The 20,320-nt window shown below is 52.6% G+C and overlaps 1 protein-coding gene across 2 annotated transcripts in view; it reads right to left on the bottom strand.

Moving 5' to 3' along the window:
* The window catches only part of LIMD1 (LIM domain containing 1), an 85,105-nt gene that overhangs the window by 57,178 nt on the left and 7,607 nt on the right, over positions 1–20,320 (bottom strand). Inside the window, exon 2 of one of the 2 annotated variants that reach the window (XM_060109661.1) lies at positions 14,967–16,642. In XM_060109661.1, the coding sequence (XP_059965644.1) occupies positions 14,967–16,353 (1,387 nt within the window). In that variant the 5' untranslated portion in view covers positions 16,354–16,642. Of the gene's footprint in view, positions 1–14,966; positions 17,241–20,320 lie in introns of those variants that run through there. The other variant, XM_060109662.1, reaches the window with a different exon arrangement.

Genomic DNA, 20,320 nt, shown 5'->3' with positions numbered 1-20,320 from the left:
CACGTTATTTCACTGTATGTTATTTCCTTCCCTTGGCTTCCTCTGCTCTCTGGCTGTAAAGTTGGGCAGAGTTGCCCTCCGCACACCCACACGCCCACTGTCAGGCATGGGTAACGAGGGTGGCAGCCACAGGTGGACCAGGGGCAGACGAGGGGCTGCCGTCTCCTGTCCACTGGGCTTCTAAAACTGACCTGTAAGTCTGGCCAACAAAGGGACTCCATCTGAGCCCCGCCACCTGAGAGGGAAGCCTCAGCTACTTCACAACAAGCCCCAGATAACTGGGTCTCTGGAAGCTGCCTGGAAAGCCACCCTGATCTGGCCACTCTCCTGCACGCCCAGGCGAGGCCTCCAGAGCCTGGCTGGAGGCTCATGGGGTGAGCAGCCTGTCAGCGGGGCCCCCAGAGGGGCCAAATCCCAAAGGGCCCACTTCCCACCTCTTGACAGGAAACACTTCTCTAACTACAGAGGCGGGATGGGTGATCTCTTTGGATGTTCTGCCTGTACTTGCGAAACTGAGGAGGACTTTTAAGGTCCCGGAAAACTGGCTCAGCTGCAGATACCGCCTGCTTCATCATGCCCTGTGCAGACACCAGCTTCAGACCCCAGAGTATCTGCTTCCTCCCTCAGAATACACATGAGCCTCAGTGGGCCTGTTCAGGGGGTGCAGGTGGCAATCATGACATCAGTCTCCTTTGGACAAACTACAGTCCTTTTGTTTAAGCATTTCTGGGTCTGAATGAATCAATTGAGCTTGGCTTTCAGATGGAAAAAGGTAAAGGTGCTTTGATACTTCTGGGAAAATACTAACTGGAAGTGCTTGTCCAGTAAATGATCACCACATGCCAGAGCCTGTTCTAAGTGCTTCATGTAGCAAAGCCCCGTCCAACAGAAAAATAATGCAAGCCACGTGTCAGTTTACACTTTCAAGTAGCCACGCTTAAAAAGTAAAAACAGATGAAACTAATTTTAATGATGTATTTTACTTAGCCCAACATATCCAAAGTATTCTCATGTCAGCATACGATCAGTATCAAAATATTAAGGAGGTATTTTACTTTTTTCTCCCTATACCAAGTCTTCAAACTCCAGAGTATATTTCACATGTATAGCACAGCTCAACTCAAACCAGCCACCTCTTGAAGTGCTTAGTAGCCTCCTGTGCTGTGGCTCCCGCACTGGCCAGTACAGATTGTACTAATTAATTTAGTCCTCACAACAACTATATCCACATTTTCCTAATGGGGAAGCTGAGGCATGAGGATGCTGAGCAGTCTGCCCAGGGCAGTTCCAGAGCCCACAGACTTTTTTTTTTTTTTTGCCGTACGCGGGCCTCTCACTGTTGTGGCCTCTCCCGTTGCAGAGCACAGGCTCCGGACGCGCAGGCTCAGTGGCCATGGCTCACGGGCCCAGCCGCTCCGCGGCATGTGGGATCTTCCCGGACCGGGGCACGAACCAGCGTACCCTGCATCGGCAGGCAGACTCTCAACCACTGCGCCACCAGGGAAGCCCGAGCCCACAGTCTTATATGGCTTTTCATTCCCACAAACAGCCCCTCAAATTCTGGTTTTTAGTGTAACAGGAATGTCTGCTCAGCTAAGAACACATCTGCCAGCACATCTCCCTGCTGCCATCCAAACTTCCCCAGGACTCTGCTGAGCTAGCTGGTCCCTGGAACTCGGTGAAGTTTCCACCCAGACAAACCTGGCATCCCAACCTCTTCCAGGCCCCCACTCCTCAGCTACCCGAGACACCTTCTACACACATAGGAAAGCTCTTCCGAGTAACTGCCAGTCAGGGTGAGGGATGTGGAAAGCCAGCCTGGCGCTGTGTGCCCACCACAGGAGTAACACCCCACTCAAAGCACTGTCACTCAGGAGGGCATCAGGGAACATCCCTTCCCTCCACTGGCCAGGGCGTTCGCCATTTGTTCAAGTACATACTGAGCATCTACTGTGTGCCAGGCACTGCCCTAGGCCCTGGGGGTACAACAGTGACCAGCACAGACACCCCACACCCAGCACAGGGCCAGGCAATAAGTCTGGCACAAAAGAAGCCCCACAAATTCTAATCCAGTCTTGTATACAGTAGGCGATCCATAATGGCTCTTGAGGGAATACGCTATTTGGGCTTGGAACTGGAAGTGGTGATGGACAGAGGTGGGGGAAGGGTCTGGGTAGGACTGGGGTTGGGGTCGGTGAGAGCCTTGGGAACCTGGCTGGAAAGTCAGTGCCCCACTCAAGGTTCACGCCCACAACCCCTGCTTCAGGACTGCCTCCAAAGCTCCACCAAGCCAAGCAAGACAAGAAACCATCCAGAGATGCACCCAGGTTCCATGCTGTCCTACTAAAATCCCCTCCTCCTCAAAATGTGGTCATGTCTCAAGTTTGCCCTGGGGAACAGGACTTCTCCAGGCTTACAGACTAGTCCACCTGCCACCGGCCATGTCACCCAAGTCCTTGACCACCCAATAAGCTCATCCTTCTACTCAGACGAGGTAGCACAGATATCAGCACAGCGCGTCACAGCTACCACCGGGAACAAGTGACAGAGAAACTGTGTAGCATCCACTGCGTCTCAGCCCACGGGCATTGTAACGAAAACATTCTGATTTTTTACTCTGATTGCATAACATTAGAAATACACGCCATGATTCATTCATTCAACAAATAGTTCACGAGTAACTTCTATAGACCAGGCCCTGTGTTTTGTGTATTGAATCTTATCACTAAATCAGTGTTTGGTTTTATTTCCTCACTTTCCTTATTTCTTAAGGGCTGCTTTATCATAGTGTCCATTTTTTTTTTCCCAAAAGAATAGAGTTCTGAGTTCATGGGCAAGGCCGATGATGACCAAGCATTATTAGTGGGAGAAGGGCATTTTGGAGTCACCTCTGCTGGGACATGATCTCATGGAGGGACCTGGTGGGCCAACCAGGAGAAGCGCCTGCCATCACCACCCACTGGCCTGCTGCCTGGGGCGTGTCTGTTGTTTTCCATGTCCTTCCCTCCCCGGGCTTCTGCGCTCTGTTGCTGGTTTCTCTGCAAGCCAATGAGGGACCAGCTTCCATTCAACTGATGCCCGCATGCCTCCCATACAGTGTCTGAAGCAGGTCCTGCCTCCAAACACTGTCACCCTCAGAGCCAGGAGTCTCCTCCCAGGCAACAGCCCTGAATCCAAAAGTGGCTCTGGAGGCTCGGAGCACAGGAAAGGAAACAGAATTAGAAGGAGCACAGGACCTCCAGTCCCTGTCAGGTGAGGAAACCAAGGGCAGCAAAGTGAAGCAGGGTGTGCAAGCCGGCACAGCCCTCAAGCATCGCCAGGCAGGCCTGCATCTTGCTGAGCCTGCTGCCAGCTTGTTCCATGTGACAACAACTCTGTCAGCAAGCGCCCTGGGGCCCAGCCCTGAAATCTATCTCTCTCTAAATTCACTACCTTACTGCACCAGCAGGAAGCAATGCAAACTAAGGAGCCGGAGAGGGGAACAGAACAGGCGATGTTTCAGCAGATGGGAAACCTCTACCCCGCTCCCTGGGGCCAGCCCTGATCGTCATGTGAGCAAACATGGCCACGACTTGGCTCCACTCTGCTGAAAGGAAACCATTAACTCAGCTCATGGGGAGGTTTGGGAGAACAGGGAAGCCACTGTCAGGCTCTAGGCAGCAAAAGGCCAATCTGCTACTGTCTTAACGTGCTGAGGTGACCGTCACATGCAGTTGGGCCCAGAGCCTGCTGTGATGGGTTCACCCCGACTCAGGGCCTGCATTATAAGACGGGGGTCTTGTCCACGACGTCCCGAATGACCTGGGTCACTACACCTCCCAGGATCAGTGGCAGGACAGACCCACGCTGAACTGAAGTCCCCTCCTCTTGAATGACAGACAGCATCATGGCAGGCTTCCAGAACTTTCAATGTGTTACAAAGACATGCGTGGGGGAAGGAAGGTAGAGGCCCTGATATGCTCCTGACCAACTTCCAGTGACCGGGAGTAACCGGACCACGCTCCCCTGGGACACACAGAGACGAACTACAGAACAAAACAGATGAGGGAAGAACTTGGCCAAGCCTAAACACCGTGGCTCTCAAAATTTAAAAATAACCTGGATCTAAAATACTCCCTCGGAAACACTCAGGCAGAGAGTCTCCAGCCTTCCAGCGTGACCCTGAGATTCTGTGTCCAGCTGGTTTCCCTGGGAGGGGCCAGATGAAAAACAAAACCCGAAATGGATATAAATATTTGGTGACAAGTACTACCCTGCAGTTGACACGCCTGGGAACTTTTGGAGGCCTGTTTTGTTTTAGGGTAAGGTTTCTGTTCGGTTTGCCAGATGGACTCTGAGCATAGTTTCGTCCAACGCTGGGTTTTGAGCATCTCCACACACGGTCTGGGGTTGATACTGACCCTTAAACCAAGGCACCCTAGCTGCCCCCAAGGAAAGTGTGGGCTGGCACACCCCTGTCCTTGCCCACAACCCTTGGGGGTGTCACACAGGCACCCCCGAGGGCATGGCCCACTCGCCCTAACCAACACCCTTCAGGGGAACAGGAAAAGTCAAGGGCCACGGGGCTGTGGGCAGTCAAAGCCCCTACGCGGCCCATGTATGTGCCTCTGAGCCTCCACGATTCTGTCACTGCCCGGCAGGGAGGGGCTGGTACAAGCCCAGGCTCGTGGCCTGAAGATGAACCTGGGTGCACCCCTAGCTGCAAGAGTGGGATCCGCCCCTCTAGCCAGCTTGGGCAGCCATCCACGGCCTGCCTTCCTCATTGCTCCACCAGAGAAGCGGGAGACCTCAGGCCTGATTTACTCATAGCCACAATGCCCTCTGGGGTCCCTTTGTCAGAAAGCCACTGTGCTCCCAGGAGCTCCGAGCCAGCGCAGCATGGCGGTCAGGATCCTGGACTCAGCAAAGCTCCTTCATAAATGCATTAGGCAGGTTACTTAGGTTCTGCTCTGTGTACCTCAGTTTCCCCATCTATAAAATGGGGATCATAAAATAGAGCTGTTGGAAGGATTAAACAAGTTAATGCGTGTGAGATGATTAGCAAAGTGCCCGACACGGAGCAACTTGCTCCGTAAACTTTAGCAAAACTATCTCAGAGCTGTAACCCCGGCTAAACATCCCTTCCTCTTCCCCCTCCACGCCCTAACTGAGGCCCCTCCATTCCTTCAACAGACAACCACCCAGCCCCACGATCTGGGGCCCTGACAGTGCCAGGCCCCAAGGCCACTGTCCCATTTCAAGCCTGAGACCCAGAAACGCTGAGGGTACCGCAAGAGCCCTCAGAGATGTCCTGGGATATGCTAACAAAAACAAGCTCAGTGAGCCCCATGGCCAGTGCTCCCAGCTGTCCCCCGCACTAGGGACCCCAAGTTTAACTAGAATGAGAGTCTCAAAAGGCCTCTAGAGGGACTTCCCTGGTGCTGCAGTGGTTAAGAATCCACCTGCCAATGCAGGGGACATGGGTTCGATCCCTGATCCGGGAAGATCCCACATGCCGCAGAGCAACTAAGCCCGTGAGAGCCACAACTACTGAGCCCTCGTGCCACAACTACTGAAGCCCGCGTGCCTAGAGCCCGTGCTCCACAACAAAAGAAGCCACCGCAATGAGAAGCCTGCGCACCACAACGAAGAGTAGCCCCCGCTCCCTGCAACTAGAGAAAGCCCGCGCACAGCAACAAAGACGCAATGCAGCCAAAAATAAATAAATAAATAAATAAAATTATTTTTTTTAAAAAAAGGGCTCTAGGGTGGGTGACCCCCGTAATATCAGTGGCTCCCCATGTGTGTTTTTTTCCTACAGGAAATCTTCAGTCCTTCCTAATCTCACTTTCATCAGACACACCGCAGAGCAAACTGGCTTCTAGCTCAGTAAACGCTTCTACATCTGGCCAAAGAGCCAAGAACCACAGCACATCATGCAGCCCGCATCACCGCGGGCTCCGGCCACTACTTGGGACTGGAAACTTTCTGCAGAAACTCTTAACACTGATTATTCTAAGGGTGGCAGGCATGTCAGTAATTCATGGTTCTTGTTTTAACTGTATGTATTTTCCAGAATACCTACAGTAAAAATGACTACCGCTTACAACTGAAAATGTAACTGTAACTAAACAAACAAAAAAGTTGTTTTTTAATTCTGTAGAGGCCTGGAAGGGAGATGAGATGCTAGACCATTCAGCCCTCTGCCTTTCCGGGCTCTCGCCACTGTGGACAATACTGCTGCCCAGTCCCTTGTTACTCGATCAGCTAAAGTCAGGCATCCGATTGTACCCAAAGCCAGAGCACTTTGGGTTAGGAAGAGCCCTCAGAGGTGGCCCTGGCTCAGCACAGAGGAAGAGCGAGCAGCCCCACATCACACCTGGGGCTGTTGGTAGGCTCGGGCCCAGAACAGCTGGTTGCTTCACCCCCAAACACCTGATGCATTTCTTCCACAGTTCCTTCTCCTGAGCAGGAGATCCAGAGATGTAAAGAAACATAACTTTAAAAAAAAAAAACCTCTGGCAAGAATAGTCACGTCTAAAGGTCAATTCGATGTTTTGCATTATGAATAGAAAGAGCAGGAAAATTAGATGGAAAAAACAAGACATTTTTTCCTGGTCACAGAGGAACAGAGCAGAAACATTCCGAGAAGGGAGAACCTCAGAAAGACAGCCTGATGGGATGAGGCAGCTGCCGTGGGAAACGGCTGTCAGGACTGGCCAGCGCTACAGCTGGAGACCTGCCGCCCCGGGGGGGATGGCAGGGGGGCAGCACCGTGCTGGCCAGAGGACGTGGGTTGGGGAACAGCAAGGGCAAGGGCCCTGGGGTGGGGAAGAACTCCATAAGCTCAGGGACCAGCAACAAGGCCAGTGCGACAGAAGCCGGTGATCACGGCGGGGTTGGGGGGACACCCCGAGTGCAGGCCTGAGGCCGTGGTGACAGAAGAGTGGCTGTCACTCCAAGTGCAAGGGCTGAGTCTGACCCTCCAGTGTCCCTCCAAGCCCAGTGCTAAGAGCACAGCGGGGAGTGGACAAGCGCGCCTTGCCGACATGTGGACCCAGTGAACAGAGGAATCACTCTGAATGAACTGTAGGGGTTGCTGATCGTCCCCCTACCCCGAAATCTCAGAAGAGAAATCCTGTGGGGAGAGCGGGCAGTAGGGACAGGGCTAAAGCGTATGATGAAAAGTCCATCCCTTCAGAGAACACAGAGGACCAAAACAGTGTTGGAGCCCCGACCACTGACCACACGGGAGCAGCCACCGGTACAGAGTGAGCTGGATAGCCCTGCTGACAGCACCCACTCCTTGCTGGCCCAGCCTCAGCTGCACTCGGATCAGCCACGCGCTCTCCATCCATCCAAAAACCTGCCATGAGAGGTTTTATAATTATCTCAAGGTTTCAGAAGTTACTTTAAACCACACAATTGCTCAGAAACTCATGTTTGGGGACTTCCCCGGCGGTCCAGTGGTTAAGACTCCGTGCTCCCAATGCAGGGGGCCAGGGTTCGATCCCTTGTCAGGAAATTAGATCCCGCATGCGTGCCGCAACTGAAGATCCAGCGTGCACAACTGAAAAAAAGAAAGAGCCCGTGTGCCACAACTAAGACCCAACCCAGCCAAATAAATAAATAAATATTTTTTAAAAAACCCCTCATGTTTGCAGTCAGAAGTCACAACTCTCCCTGGGGTAGTGGTGACTGTAAGAGGGCACACGCAGGGGGCTTCTTGGGTGCTGGTCGTGCTCTGTGCTTTGATCTGAGTGCTGCGTGTCTTCACTTTGTGAGCATCTACAATATATGTATACTATACATCAATAAAAATTTAAAATATAGGGCTTCCCTGGTGGCGTAGTGGTTGAGAGTCCGCCTGATGATGCAGGGGACACGGGTTCGTGCCCCGGTCTGGGAAGATCCCACATGCCGCGGAGCGGCTGGGCCCGTGAGCCATGGCCGCTGAGCCTGTGCGTCCAGAGCCTGTGCTCCGCAACGGGAGAGGCCACAACAGTGAGAGGCCCACAAAAAAAAAAAAAAAAAAAAAAAAAAAAAATTTAAAGTATATACCTTCCTGATTTTGAGGGGAAGATTACCTGGCCTACAAAAAAACATGCACATAAGCTACCCAATTTCTAAACAGCTGGGAATCCCCATGTCTCAGGGTGCACACCGTCTAGGCTAGACAGGCAGAATTGGATTCTTTTTTTAAAAATAAATTTATTTTATTTATTTATTTTTGGCTGCAATCGGCCTTCGTTGCTGCACACAGGCTTTCTCTAGTTGCGGTGAGCGGGGGCTACTCTTCGCTGTGGTGCTTGGGCTTCTCATTGCGGCAGGTTCTCTTGTTGTGGAGCACGGGCTCTAGGCGTGTGGGCTTCAGTAGTTGTGGCTCGTGGGCTGTAGAGCGCAGGCTCAGTAGTTGTGGCGCATGGGCTTATTTGCCCCACGGCATGTGGGATCTTCCTGGACCAGGGCTCGAACCCATGTCCCCTGCATTGGCAGATGGATTCTTAACCACTGCGCTACCAGGGGAGCCCAGAATTGGATTCTTGAGTGTCATTTATAAAAGTTACCAAAGGATCAGAAATTTACTTCCATGGCTATAGAAGCCTGGATTCAGCAGGTCCAAATTATGGCACCATGTCTCCAAAAGGAATGTGGGCAGAAGTTCCCACACTTGGTCATGCCAGCTACTCAGACAGGGCCAGGTGGTTAATGATCTTCTGCCCACTTCTGCTACTTCAGCACTTGGTTTGGGTTTACTGCAATGCCTGATATCTGGGGGGTAAGCAGGGCCTCTGGGGTGCACACAGGCCCCTGTCCTGAATTCTGGAGGGGCCCCTCTTCTACAGGATTGGCCCATATTGTTTCCTTTTATATGACAAATGCTCTGAAAATCACCCGCAATTTTGCATTCAAGGCTGGACTTAAGCCCCACATTTCAAGCATCTGTTGCTAATCAAGTCAGATAAGATGCGCTTGAAAGGTCATTAAGACAACAGGCAGCTCGATGTTGAAGAGACTGTCCAATGGGAGGGAGCAGATAGGACATTTACGGGTTCCTTGTCTGGACTGCTTATTTCACCTCCTGCGTTGCTAGTAAAATGAAATCAAGTGTGACAGGCTCCCTGGTCCCTGGCAGGGCAGGACCATCCCCAGAAGGAGTCACGCTTGTTCTCAGGCTCTCAGGCTAAGGCAGGTCTGCCGTTGCAGTTTTCTGAGTTCAAATACTGCAGCAGGAATGTCCACCCAAGACAGGAAAACTAAAGACAGAGCCAGGTGCTTCTCTCTCCATGCAGGTGGAGAAGGGCCTGTCCATCCACTTGCTGGGTGACAGAGACCCTGAAACCAGCTTCCTCTTGCCTCGCCACCCCGCTGGTGCCTCAGAGTGTGGCTCTTCTGGGCGGTACTAGCAGTGCCTGGTCCCCCAGACCCACACACAACAGGGAGGGAAGGAACCGGGGGCTGCAGGTCCACAGTCCTGACCATGGGGAAGAAGGCCTGGAAAGGGCAGGGAGGCCACTGATGCCCCCACAGCAGCTGGGCGGAGAGCGAATCTGGAGGGGCAAACGGAGAACGTTCAATTCAGCCCCGAAAGACCACCTAGTTCTCCCGTGAGAGTGGTCAGAGCCCCACCTGGCGTGGCAGCACCACTGCGGACACCTGTGTGGTCCTGAGCACGTCACGGCCTTGGTTTCTCAACTGTCAACAGAGAATAACGGAGTCTGGCTGTGAAGGTTACATACAGGCGCTCAACAGACGTCACTATGGTTAAAATCATGGCCAAGGTCACCAGGAATGGGGTCTTCTCTGCCCGGGACCGGGGATGTGGTGGACACCCAGATCCCTTCGCTGAAGGAGTCTTGGCTCAGCCACGGGGGCAGGAGGGAGCCTCACCCCTTGGGGTCGGTCCAGTCTTGTCAGGCCCGCACGGCAGCTGGGGCTCCTCCCTGCCCACTCCTGCTTCCTCCTCCTCACTCCACAGTTAGGGTCCCAGGAGCACCCTTAGTGAGCCCCCTGCACGCTAGACTCTGTCTCAGAGTCAGCTTTCCGGGAAACCCAGCCTGTGGCAGGTGGTTTATTTGTGTCCTTTTTCCTTAGAAAGCGGGGAGACGACCAGTGTGAGGAGGACAGATGGCTACCGTGGAAGAAAAGACGGGCGAGAGTAAACAAACGGCACGAGGGCCTCTTCATTTCCTCTGCAGGGAACACAGTGGTGTGAAAACAACCACACGGTGGTGGGGGGGGCGGGGGGGGCATCTTCTGAGCGCAAGGCCCAGGGAGCTGGAAACCCAACAGTGTTCTCTAAGAAGCATCAAGAGTTTGTTCTTAACTCTTTCCTCAAGGACAGGAAGACACAAAGAGGCCACAGAGGAACATGGGAGAAGAAAGAGGGGGAAGAAATGCCTCCCTGGGACCAAATTGTCCTGAAGCCACAGAGACCTGGCCTTGGAAAGTGCCAGAAGAGTCCTCGGAGATAAGCTGATCAATAACTGGACACTGAGGTGTCTTCAAACCCAAGTGCCCTCCAAGGTGGTAGCAGGGATTCACAAGCTCTTCCCACAAGGTCAAATGCCCAGGAAGGGGTCCAGGTAACCAACCCAAACATCCACTTTGCTTTGCTTCTGGCTACAGTTACATCGACTCCGATGATGACTGTTAACATTACCCTGATTCTCTCTGGCAAGAGCCCTGTATCAATAGATACTCTTCTATTTAGAAGTAAAATTTCATCCTTATGTAATAAACGTAGTGTGTTGGACAGACAAAATCTTTCAAATAACACCAGATCTAGAGAAGGGAAAGACATCTGCCGATGTGAGCCCCTCAACCAGCCAAGAGCCTCGTACTGTGGATGAGCGGGGAGGCCTCAAAGGGACAGTTTGTTCAAGGTCCCACAGCAGGGCTGGGCCACATACTGATGGCCAGGTGCTCAGAGGACAGGCGTCCTCCTTGGCCACGTGGCCAGTCCCGTTACAGTGGCTGGAAGCTCAGCTGCCAAAGCAGGTGGGGGCAGGCCCTCTCCTATATGATGCGCAGTGGGGTCCCTGGCATGACCTCTGCGGAGGGCAACTAGGCAACATTTAAAGGCCACAAAGCCCCCAGCCGTGCAACCTACTCCCCGCCCCGCCCCCAGGAGTCTGTCACAAAGCTGGGCTTTCACCTTGCAGTTGGCCCTTCTGAAGTCCACCACAAGGCTGCTTACGTGGCCCGGGGCACATCCACAGAGGGTGACACTGAGCCAACTCAACGCGTGCTGATGCACAACAGCTGCCAAGACGCACTGTTCAGAGGGAAAGGCAAAGAGCAGGTGGACAGCAGGCCCACAGAGAGATACACACACATATACATTCATCACACCAGGATGCTCGGCTAGAAACCGGGGTGAGAAAGAGACTCATTTTTCACCCTATGTGTTTTTGCGTCTTTTGAATTTTCTCCATGTGAATGTAATGTTTAGTCAAAAAATAACTTAAATATGATTCCCTCTATATCAAATATCCAGAATAAGTAAAGCCAGAGAGAGAGAATGTACATTGGTGGTTGCCAGGGGCTGGGAGAGTTGGGGGATTGGGGAGCAACTGATTTATGGGGGTGGGTTTCCTCTGGGGGTGATGAAAATGTTTTGCAACTAGATAGGGGTGGTGTTTGCACAACACAGTGAATGCGCTAAATGCCACTCATTACTTTTTAAATTAATTCCAAATGAATTAAAATGATTAATTTTATGTTATAGGAAGTTCACCTCAATTAAGGAAAAAACAACCATAAAAATAAATAGATAAATAAAGCAGGCTTTCACATCTGTGCTTGGGAGGCAGCTGGGCAGTGCTGGTTAGAAGAATGGGCAGGGAGCCGCAACTGTGGGGCTCAGACCCCAGCTACACCCAGTCCCCCCTGTGAGACCTGGGATCAATAATCTAACCTCTCTGAGCTTCAGTTTCCAGGTTGGTGAAATGGGCTTCCTAAGATTACATGAGTAAATTAAATAGTGTCTAGCACATTGCCTGGCACAGCCCAGGTCCCGGGGCCACTGCTCTTGCTGTCTGCCCTGCTGGGAACGCCCTATCCTTGGGCAGACTCAGACTCAGGGTTCACCCCCTTGCCTCCTTCAAGCCTAGCTCCAGTGCCACCTTCTCGATGGGATCTTCCCTGATCACCTGATTTAAAACCAGAAACCTCCCTGCCACTCCCTGCCCGGAGGCTCCATTCTCTCCTCTTCCTATTTCTCTCCCTCATACTTACTTCTTTATTTTGTTCATCTCCTGTCTCCCTCTATTGCACTGTCTGCTCTGGGGAAGCAGGGGTTTCTGTTTGTCCCATTGGTTATGTACCCCATGGCCCAAAGTAGGCACTCAATAAACATGGGCTGAATGAATGGCTAGTGTTAGCCAGTATCTCTGCTCTGAGGCAGTGTATAAACTTGCCTCCCTGAAAAAATAAAACTGCAGTTTTGTTGTTTACTGAGCTTGAATTAAAAATTCAAGATAAATACTGTATTTCATGTGTATGTGGAATCTAAAAAAACAACACAAATGAACAAACACAACAAAACATAAACAGAGTTATAGATACAAACAGGTGGTTGTCTCAGGGGAGAGGGGAAGGGAAGGAAAGAAATAGGTGAGGGAAAGAGGTACAAACTTCCAGTCGCAAAACAAATGAGTCACGGGTATGAAATGTACAGTGTGGGGAATATAGTCAATAACTACATACTATCTTTGTAAGGTGACGTATCGTAACTAGGCTTATCGTGGTGATCAGTTTGAAATGTATAGAAATACCGAATCACTGTGTTGTGTAATAGGAACTAACATAGTGTTGTAGGTCAATTATACTTCAAAAACAAACTCATAGAAAAAGAGATAAGATTTGTGGCTACCAGAGGTGGGAGGGGGGTGGAGCGGGAGAGGGGGAATTGAACAAAGGCAGTCAAAGATATAAACTTCCAGTTATAAGGTATATAAGTACTAGGGGTATAATGTATAACATGATAAATACAATTAACTCTGTTGTGTGTTATATATGAAAGTTAAGAGAGTAACTCCTGGGCTTCCCTGGTGGCGCAGTGGTTGAGAGTCCGCCTGCCGATGCAGGGGATGCGGGTTCGTGCCCTGGTCCGGGAAGATCCCACATGCCGTGCAGCGGCTGGCCCTGTGAGCCCTGCCCGCTGAGCCTGCGCGTCCAGAGCTTGTGCTCCGCAATGGGAGAGGCCACAACAGTGAGAGGCCCGCGTACCGCAAAAAAAAAAAAGAGAGTAACTCCTGAGTTCTCATCACAAGGAAAAAGTATTTTTTCCTATTTCTTTAACTTGTACCTATATGAGATGATGGATGTTCACTAACTTTATTGTGATCATCACTTCGTGATGCATGTAAATCAAATCATGATGCTGTGCACCTTAAACTAATACAATGCTGTGTCAATTATATCTCAATAAAACTGGAAGAAAAAAATTCAACAACAGTTTGAACTAAAAAACCCACAGTTTTTCCACCCAAGTATTATTCCCAAAGTGGGGGATTTGTAAAGGAGAAGAGATGGTTCACAGTAAGAGGGTGCTACGTGCTCTAAAACATAAACCAGTAAACAGTTCACAGTAAGAGGGTGCCCTAAAACATAAGCCAGTAAACAGTCACCCCGACCTGTGAATGCCCAGGGTGGTGTGAGAGCTGTTCCCGCGAGGCTCTCATGAGAAGCAAGAACACAGTACTACTAGCTTGAGTGCCTCGGACCCCATCCCTCCAAGCACCTTGGGACAGAATCACTCACTGACGCAGAATGAGGTAGACGGAAAGGAGCAAGCCGGTCACCCTCCCTGTCCAGGGCCTTCCCGGACCCTGCCTGGCACAGCTGCCACTCCAACGGCACTCAGCTTCCCACGGTTCACAGGCCTCATGTGGGGAAATCGTGACTTCAGTTGTGCAGAGTTCAAAAATAAAAAAATAAAATAAAATAAAAGCAACCCTCAGACTCTTCTAAGAGTAGGCTGTCTTTCTAGTTAGCTCTCCTATGAGTCGGCTAAATCATTACTCAACAGAAGCATATCACTGCTCTCCCGCTGCCTCCAAACCCTGTGAGGAGAAAAAAGCTGAAGCTAGCAGTCTCCAAGAGTTTGTGGCTTTAAAAGAGAAGAAAACAAAACTTGCAAGTTGGAGTGAAACCAGCAAGAAGCATCTTCCATCCTCTTGGGAGCCACGACTGTGGGTGTAACCTGGCTGCCAGCTGGAAGCTGGGAGGGGGGGGCGGGGGGGGGCGTGTGTTCCTGAGTTAGAAGGCACCTAATGCACAGGTCTCAAATTTCCCAGAACGTCAGGATCCCGGGCTGGCTTGTGAAAATGCTGATTGCTGGGTCCCACCCCACAGTTTCTGATGCCGTAGGTCTGGGGTGTGGCCTAAGAATTTGCATTTCTAACTAGTTCCCAGGCTAAGGGTCCAAAGTACACTTTGTGAACTACTGCTCTAGAACAAAGCCTTCCATGTCAGTGTTTCACCTCCCTCAATTGAACACAAAACCTGCAGGCAGACATGCGCACACATAGGGAGACATAGAGAGCCCCTGCCCGACCACTGGTCCTCAAACAGCCAGAGCCACCTGGCCAAGCCAACTACAGATGGAACACTCACGGGGTACCTGGACCTAAGAAGCCCATTCAAGTCCTGCCTGAGCCAGTCACTGAGAGAGGCTGTAAGTCACCCCCAAAACCTTTGAAATCCAAAATCACAGCATTTCCCTTTTGGGGGAGCAGTCATGAGTAATCCTGCCCTTCACACATGGGTAACCCCCAGCTGCAAGATCCGCTTTCTGCCTAGGGATACTTTCAAGTTTCAAGTTTCAGCAGAAGCAGCTGAAAGAGGAACACATACACACACAAAAAGGCAGGCCACTCAAGGAGAGTTACAGCATCCCTGGTGGGGGGCACTTCCCCCAAATGCCCAAATGCAGGGACCCCATCACCCACCATGGGCAATCACACCAGTCTCTCACTCACCAAAGTAATCGGCCTTCGGGTGAGCATCCATCTCACGCTCCAGACGTTGGGTGAGGGCTTCTAATTTCAATTCGGCAGCCGTGGGTCCAAGCTCAGGGCCCGGGATGAGGGTCTGGCAGGGCAGTCTCACCCTGGGGGAACCGGGGCTCTCTGGGAGCACAGGCCCCAGGCTGCCATCAGAGGACCAGCCAGACGGACTTTCTTTACAAGATAACTCAGGCAGGGTGGACATCACTGGATGGACAAGGCTGAGCTTGGGACCAACGCCAGGGTCTGTACAGCCAGGCTTGGGACCCGGCCCAGGGACTGCACCCAGCTGCATATTGTCCATGCTGGCTGGCAAGGATGCAGGGGCAGAGCTAGAAAGGTAAGATTTGGGGCCATCCTGGAACCAGGGTTGAGGGTCCACAGTGGGTTTGGGCATCATGCCTGAAACCTCACTCCCTACCCCCGAGTTTGTTCTTGGAAGAGGTCCCTGACTGGAGCGGTTCAGGGCCAGGGGCGCTGAGTAAGAAGGGGTCCTGGGCTGAGCAGGTCTCGGTAGGGCCCCATTCTCTGGGCCTGGGGAAGGGAGGCCAGGGCTCACTCGCTGGGAGGAGGCGGTGGTCCAAAGAGCTGCTGGCTTCTCACTGCTGTGGCCACCAACACCACCATCCTGGCTGCTCTGCAATGACCTGCTGGAGCTAGGGGAAAGCTGCTGCTGGTATAGGTGATGGACCCTGGAGGGTGTGGACAGTGGCGGGCCACTCCCTGGCGTGCCAGACCACCCACTTCCTACACCCAGCCTGATGCTGGGGGACACTGCTGGTTCATCGCCCCAGTTGGGGCTTGCCAAAAAGAGGTTGTCATAATAGTCTCCGTGGGTGAGGCAGGAAGGATCCTCACAGGGGCCCGGCCGATGGAAAGCAGACATCTCAGAACTTGCCACGCTCTCCTTGTATCCACAGTCCTGGCTGCCTTGCCTCGCGCCACGGACACACAGCTTGGCCCTCTGTTCCTGGGGTGGGGACAAGGGCTGCCCAGCCGCGATGGTTGTGGCTGTCCCAGGGGCCACTATCGAGGTAGCGAGAGGAGGCTTTGCGGCACCATCCCCCGTCACCTTGCTGCCCCCATCAGCTTCCCGGTGGGCCTGTGGGCCCAGGCGGCCCCCACCGTTCACAGGACCTCGGCTCCCCCTGGGCAGGGTCTCCTCCTGCAGGAGCTGGTGCGGCTGGTGCAGGTGGATTTTGGCCATCTTGGTGGCAAACACCCTGCGTGTTTCCTCAAACTCCGGGTTGTTGCTTGCACCCTTGTCCACTCGGAAGAGTCCATCCTTGGAGGCCTCATACATGTTCAGGTCCTCAATGAATTTACTGGCCTCCAGGCCCAGGTCGTCATACTTATCCATGTTGCTGACAAGTGTCCGGGTCTAGCCTAGATGCTGGGTATTGAGTGTGTGGAGGTGGGCCGGTGGAGGTGCTGGCGAAGGGCAGAGACTCACGTCCAGCCCAGGACAGGTAAAGCCTTCCACCTGCCCAGCATGAGAGTCATGACCCTAGGCCTTAGAGTCCAGCCGAGGGTGAGGCCTCAAAGTCACTTGCACCAAGTTTGCTTCCAATTCCCTTTCCTCTCGGAGGTGTCCACGTGGGGGCAGCTGGTGGCACTTCGCTGTCCGAGCTGGCTGTGAGTTCTTTTCTCTGTTTCAAATCATAAAAGGAAAAAGAAATAAGGGGGGTAAAAATCACATCCTCCTTAATCAACCAAACTCGGAAACCCACAACAAGGCAGCAGCCGCTGGACGGGGTTAAGTCGCTCAGAGCGAAGAGCGCAGAGGCCGCGTACCCGCCGGGCCAGAGCAAAGGCGCGGCGGCGGGAGGCGCTGGAACGTCCCGGGCGCTCGGTCCTCCGCTGCTTCCCCTGGTGGCGCGGAGCTGCGATCCTGGCCGGCGCGGAGAGGGATCAGGGTCCGGGGCACACGGGCCGGCCGGGCCCCGGCAGGAAGTTCACGGCAGCCGGGCGGGCGGCCTATTGTCCGATGGCGGCGGCGGTGGCTGGGCGCGCGCGGACCGGAGGGCGGCGGGACGCGGAAGTGAGCGCGCCGGACGCCGTCCCTGCAGCTCGGTCGCCGGCCGGGCACGTCGCGGGCCTGCGAAGAGGCGGAGGCGGAGGAGGAGGCCGAGGGGCGGGGGCGCCAGCGAGGGGCGGGGTCGGCGCGCGCAGAGGCTGGCGCCCCTAGGCAGGCCCGCGCCCGACCGGTCTGGGGAACCTGGAGGTGTGTCCCGCGCGCCTCTTCCAGCGCTCGAGCCCAGTGATGGCGCCGAGTTCCCCGCCGCCACTGCCGCCCCCTGAGAAGCCCGGCCCAGCTCCGGTCTTCGGGCAGGGCTGGGCGGGGGCCACTCCGTGGAGACGGCTGGCAGGCGGCCTGGACAGTTTGCGTGGAGACGAGACGTGCCGCTTGGAGTTTGCGGGAGTCTGGAGGGCGCGCGCTTCTCTCCCCACCGTGCCTCAGTTTCCCGGGTGGGAAGCCAACCCCTTGTGCCGCCTCTGCCCCAGCCGTACCCTCCCCCCTACACGGGGATGCAGGATTGACGACCCAGGGTGTCACCCGTGGGCTGCTCCAAGTCCTCCTAGACAGGTAAGGGAGACTGAGGCACCGAGGGGGAAGTGTCCAAGATGCCATCGTGACCAGCAAAGCGTGGATGCGAGCCCAAGTCCTCTGAAAGGGGATTAAAAGTCATGTTGTTGCCCGGAGCGCGCTTATTTGAGGTCCTCTGTGCGGCAATAAAAACACGTGCCCTGGTGGCTCGATATTCACGAGGGGACTCCTGACCCCCCCGAATAGATCCACGCGACTCTGAGGGCGCCAGGCCTGACTCCTGGGCGCCCTCGCATGGCCCAGCACTCCCTGCACCACCTCCGAGGGGACCCTGGAGAGGTTTCATTTCCTGAACAGCAGCCAGCGTGATCCCAATGCAAATACCAGACCAGTCACTTCCCTGCTTAAACCCTCAATGCTTACCCCACATTTGGATTGAAATCGGCCCAATACCACGGCCTTCCTGCCCTGGCGGGCCCTGCCTCCACCCCCTCCCCCGTCCGGATTTGGGGGTCTTCCCTCCCTGCCTGCTAGCTGCAGGAGCTTCCTGGTGTCTACCGAGAGCTGGCCCTTGAACTTCTCCGTGGCTCATCCTTACCGTCACTGCCAAAATCACCTCCTCCTAGAGCCCTTCTTTTTCGGCACCCTCTTTATTTCCTGATCAGTTCTGATCACTATTTATATTTGTTTATCTGTTTACGTGTGGGATTTTTGGTGGTTGGTTGGTTTTCCACCCCCATTAGACCATTTCTTTATGTCCAGTATATGTATGTTGTAGTACCTAATGGTTGAATAAGTGAATTAGTGAATCTGTTTGCCAGGGTTGTAACAAGGAACAAAAAATGTAATACACATGACAGTGCTTTGTACTCTGTAAATCCAAGGTGTGGTTCGTGGGCCAGTAGACTGGAATCACCAGGGAGCTTGTTGAAAAATCCCACAGCCCTGCCTCCCCCGCCCCCATCCTACTGAACCAGAATCTGCATTTTTAACAAGATTCCTAAATGGTTTGCACAGTAAAGTTTGAGAAGCACGACTCTAAAGAACTATACTAGAATGAGGTATTTATATTTTTAAAATATCTTTTTTTATCTGCAAAAGTAATACATGTTTATAATAACAACTTTGAACAATTCAGAGATACATCAACTTTTAAAAGTTGCCCACAATCCCCTTGTACAGAGGCAATCACTGTTAAACAGCCCTTAGGTATTCAGTAATACTTGTTATTTAATAACTGGATTTACTCATAACCTACCTGAGTGATTTGCTTGTGAAATTTCTAGAACACTGGTTTTCAAAGTACGGTCCCAGAATAAGCAGCAGCAGCATCCGCCTGGAACTGGTCTATATCAGTGGTTCCCAAACTGCAATGCGCATCAGACTTCCTTAGGGAGCTTATTCAACGCTGGTTGCTGGGACCTACCCCCAGAGTTTCTGATTCAGCAGCTCTGGGGTGGAGCCTAAGAATCTGCATCTCCAACAAGTTCCCAGGTGATGCTGATGCTGCTGGGACCACACTTGAGAACCACTGGCCTAGAGTCCCAAGTCCTGAGCTTCCTAGAAGCACTGTGGCAATGACCCTTGACGCCCAGAGGGGTGAGGACATCTATCAAAGTGGAAGGCTGTGGCCCGCTTTGCCTGACCCTCACTATTGGGGAAGGAGCTAACGAAGCACTGGGAACACGCAGCCACCCCCCTGCAAAGTCTAGCAAGCCCAGAGCCAGCTTCCTGTGTGCTCAGTTATAATAGCTGGGACCCTGGTACAAGAACCATAAACACCAGCCAGCACCTCTTTAGAATCAGTCTTCTCTTTTCGTCCTAGCTTGGCAGCTGCCGGGGCCCACCATCCTTCGTCCCCTTCTAAGCCCCCATACCCCCATTCTGGCTTGCCTGGAACGCTCAGAGTTGTGGACTTTACTCCCCACTCCCACTGCAATTCTAGAAGCAGCTGCACCAACTCCACCAACTAAACACATAGACCTAAACCCACAATCCACATATTTCCTGGCCAGACTATCTTGTCCCCTCTTAGCAAATACCTTATACCTTTACTAAACAGCTTATAAAGATGGCATCTCATGAGCATTGGACCACATAGTATACCGCCTGAAAGGGTACTTAGAAATGCTAGATGTCGCCAGGAGACTGCTGGGTGTTTTACTGCTGCTGTTTAATGCTTAAGGGGCAGAGACATTTTCAAATTCTGGGCCCAACATTTAGAATCCCAGCTGTGGTTATTTAATATAGGCCAGTTTTGCCTGTACCATATGCTCAGAAATGTCTGTTGGTTAATATCTCAAAAAATGTGTTAATACTTGCACACCAGCTGTTTAAAAAGCAACATACTGAAGAGCTAAATATTTTTATCAGTAAGTAGGTGAGCATGGATGGTTCTGTGTAAGTGCTTACCAATAATGTTTTGTTTTGTTGTGTTGCATTTTGCTGAGTGAGAAATGTCCTACATTCTACTTTACCTGTAAAGCCATTTCTATATAACAAAAGCCATCATCAACACAGAACTTTCCTTTAAGTCTGTTTTCCTTGAAGTCTATTTTCATGAGCACGAGGATGTAAAAATTGCCTGCCCACGAGCACACTCTCAAAATGTGGAATTTTCACCTTGACCGGCCCCAGAGTCTCAGTGACATCAATCAGATCATGTCCCTTCGCAGCTCCAAACCCTCCAGCAGAGTCCCAAACCACACTTAGAGTAAGACCCTCCCCTTGGACCCTATGTGATCGGGCCTCTTGCCACCCCTCCCGCCTAATTTCCCCC

Source organism: Mesoplodon densirostris, chromosome 10 (genome assembly GCF_025265405.1).
Source record: "Mesoplodon densirostris isolate mMesDen1 chromosome 10, mMesDen1 primary haplotype, whole genome shotgun sequence".
NCBI classification, from domain to species: Eukaryota; Metazoa; Chordata; class Mammalia; order Artiodactyla; family Ziphiidae; genus Mesoplodon; species Mesoplodon densirostris.
Note: the sequence above shows the minus strand (reverse complement) of the source record. Positions and strands in the feature narration are given on the sequence as shown.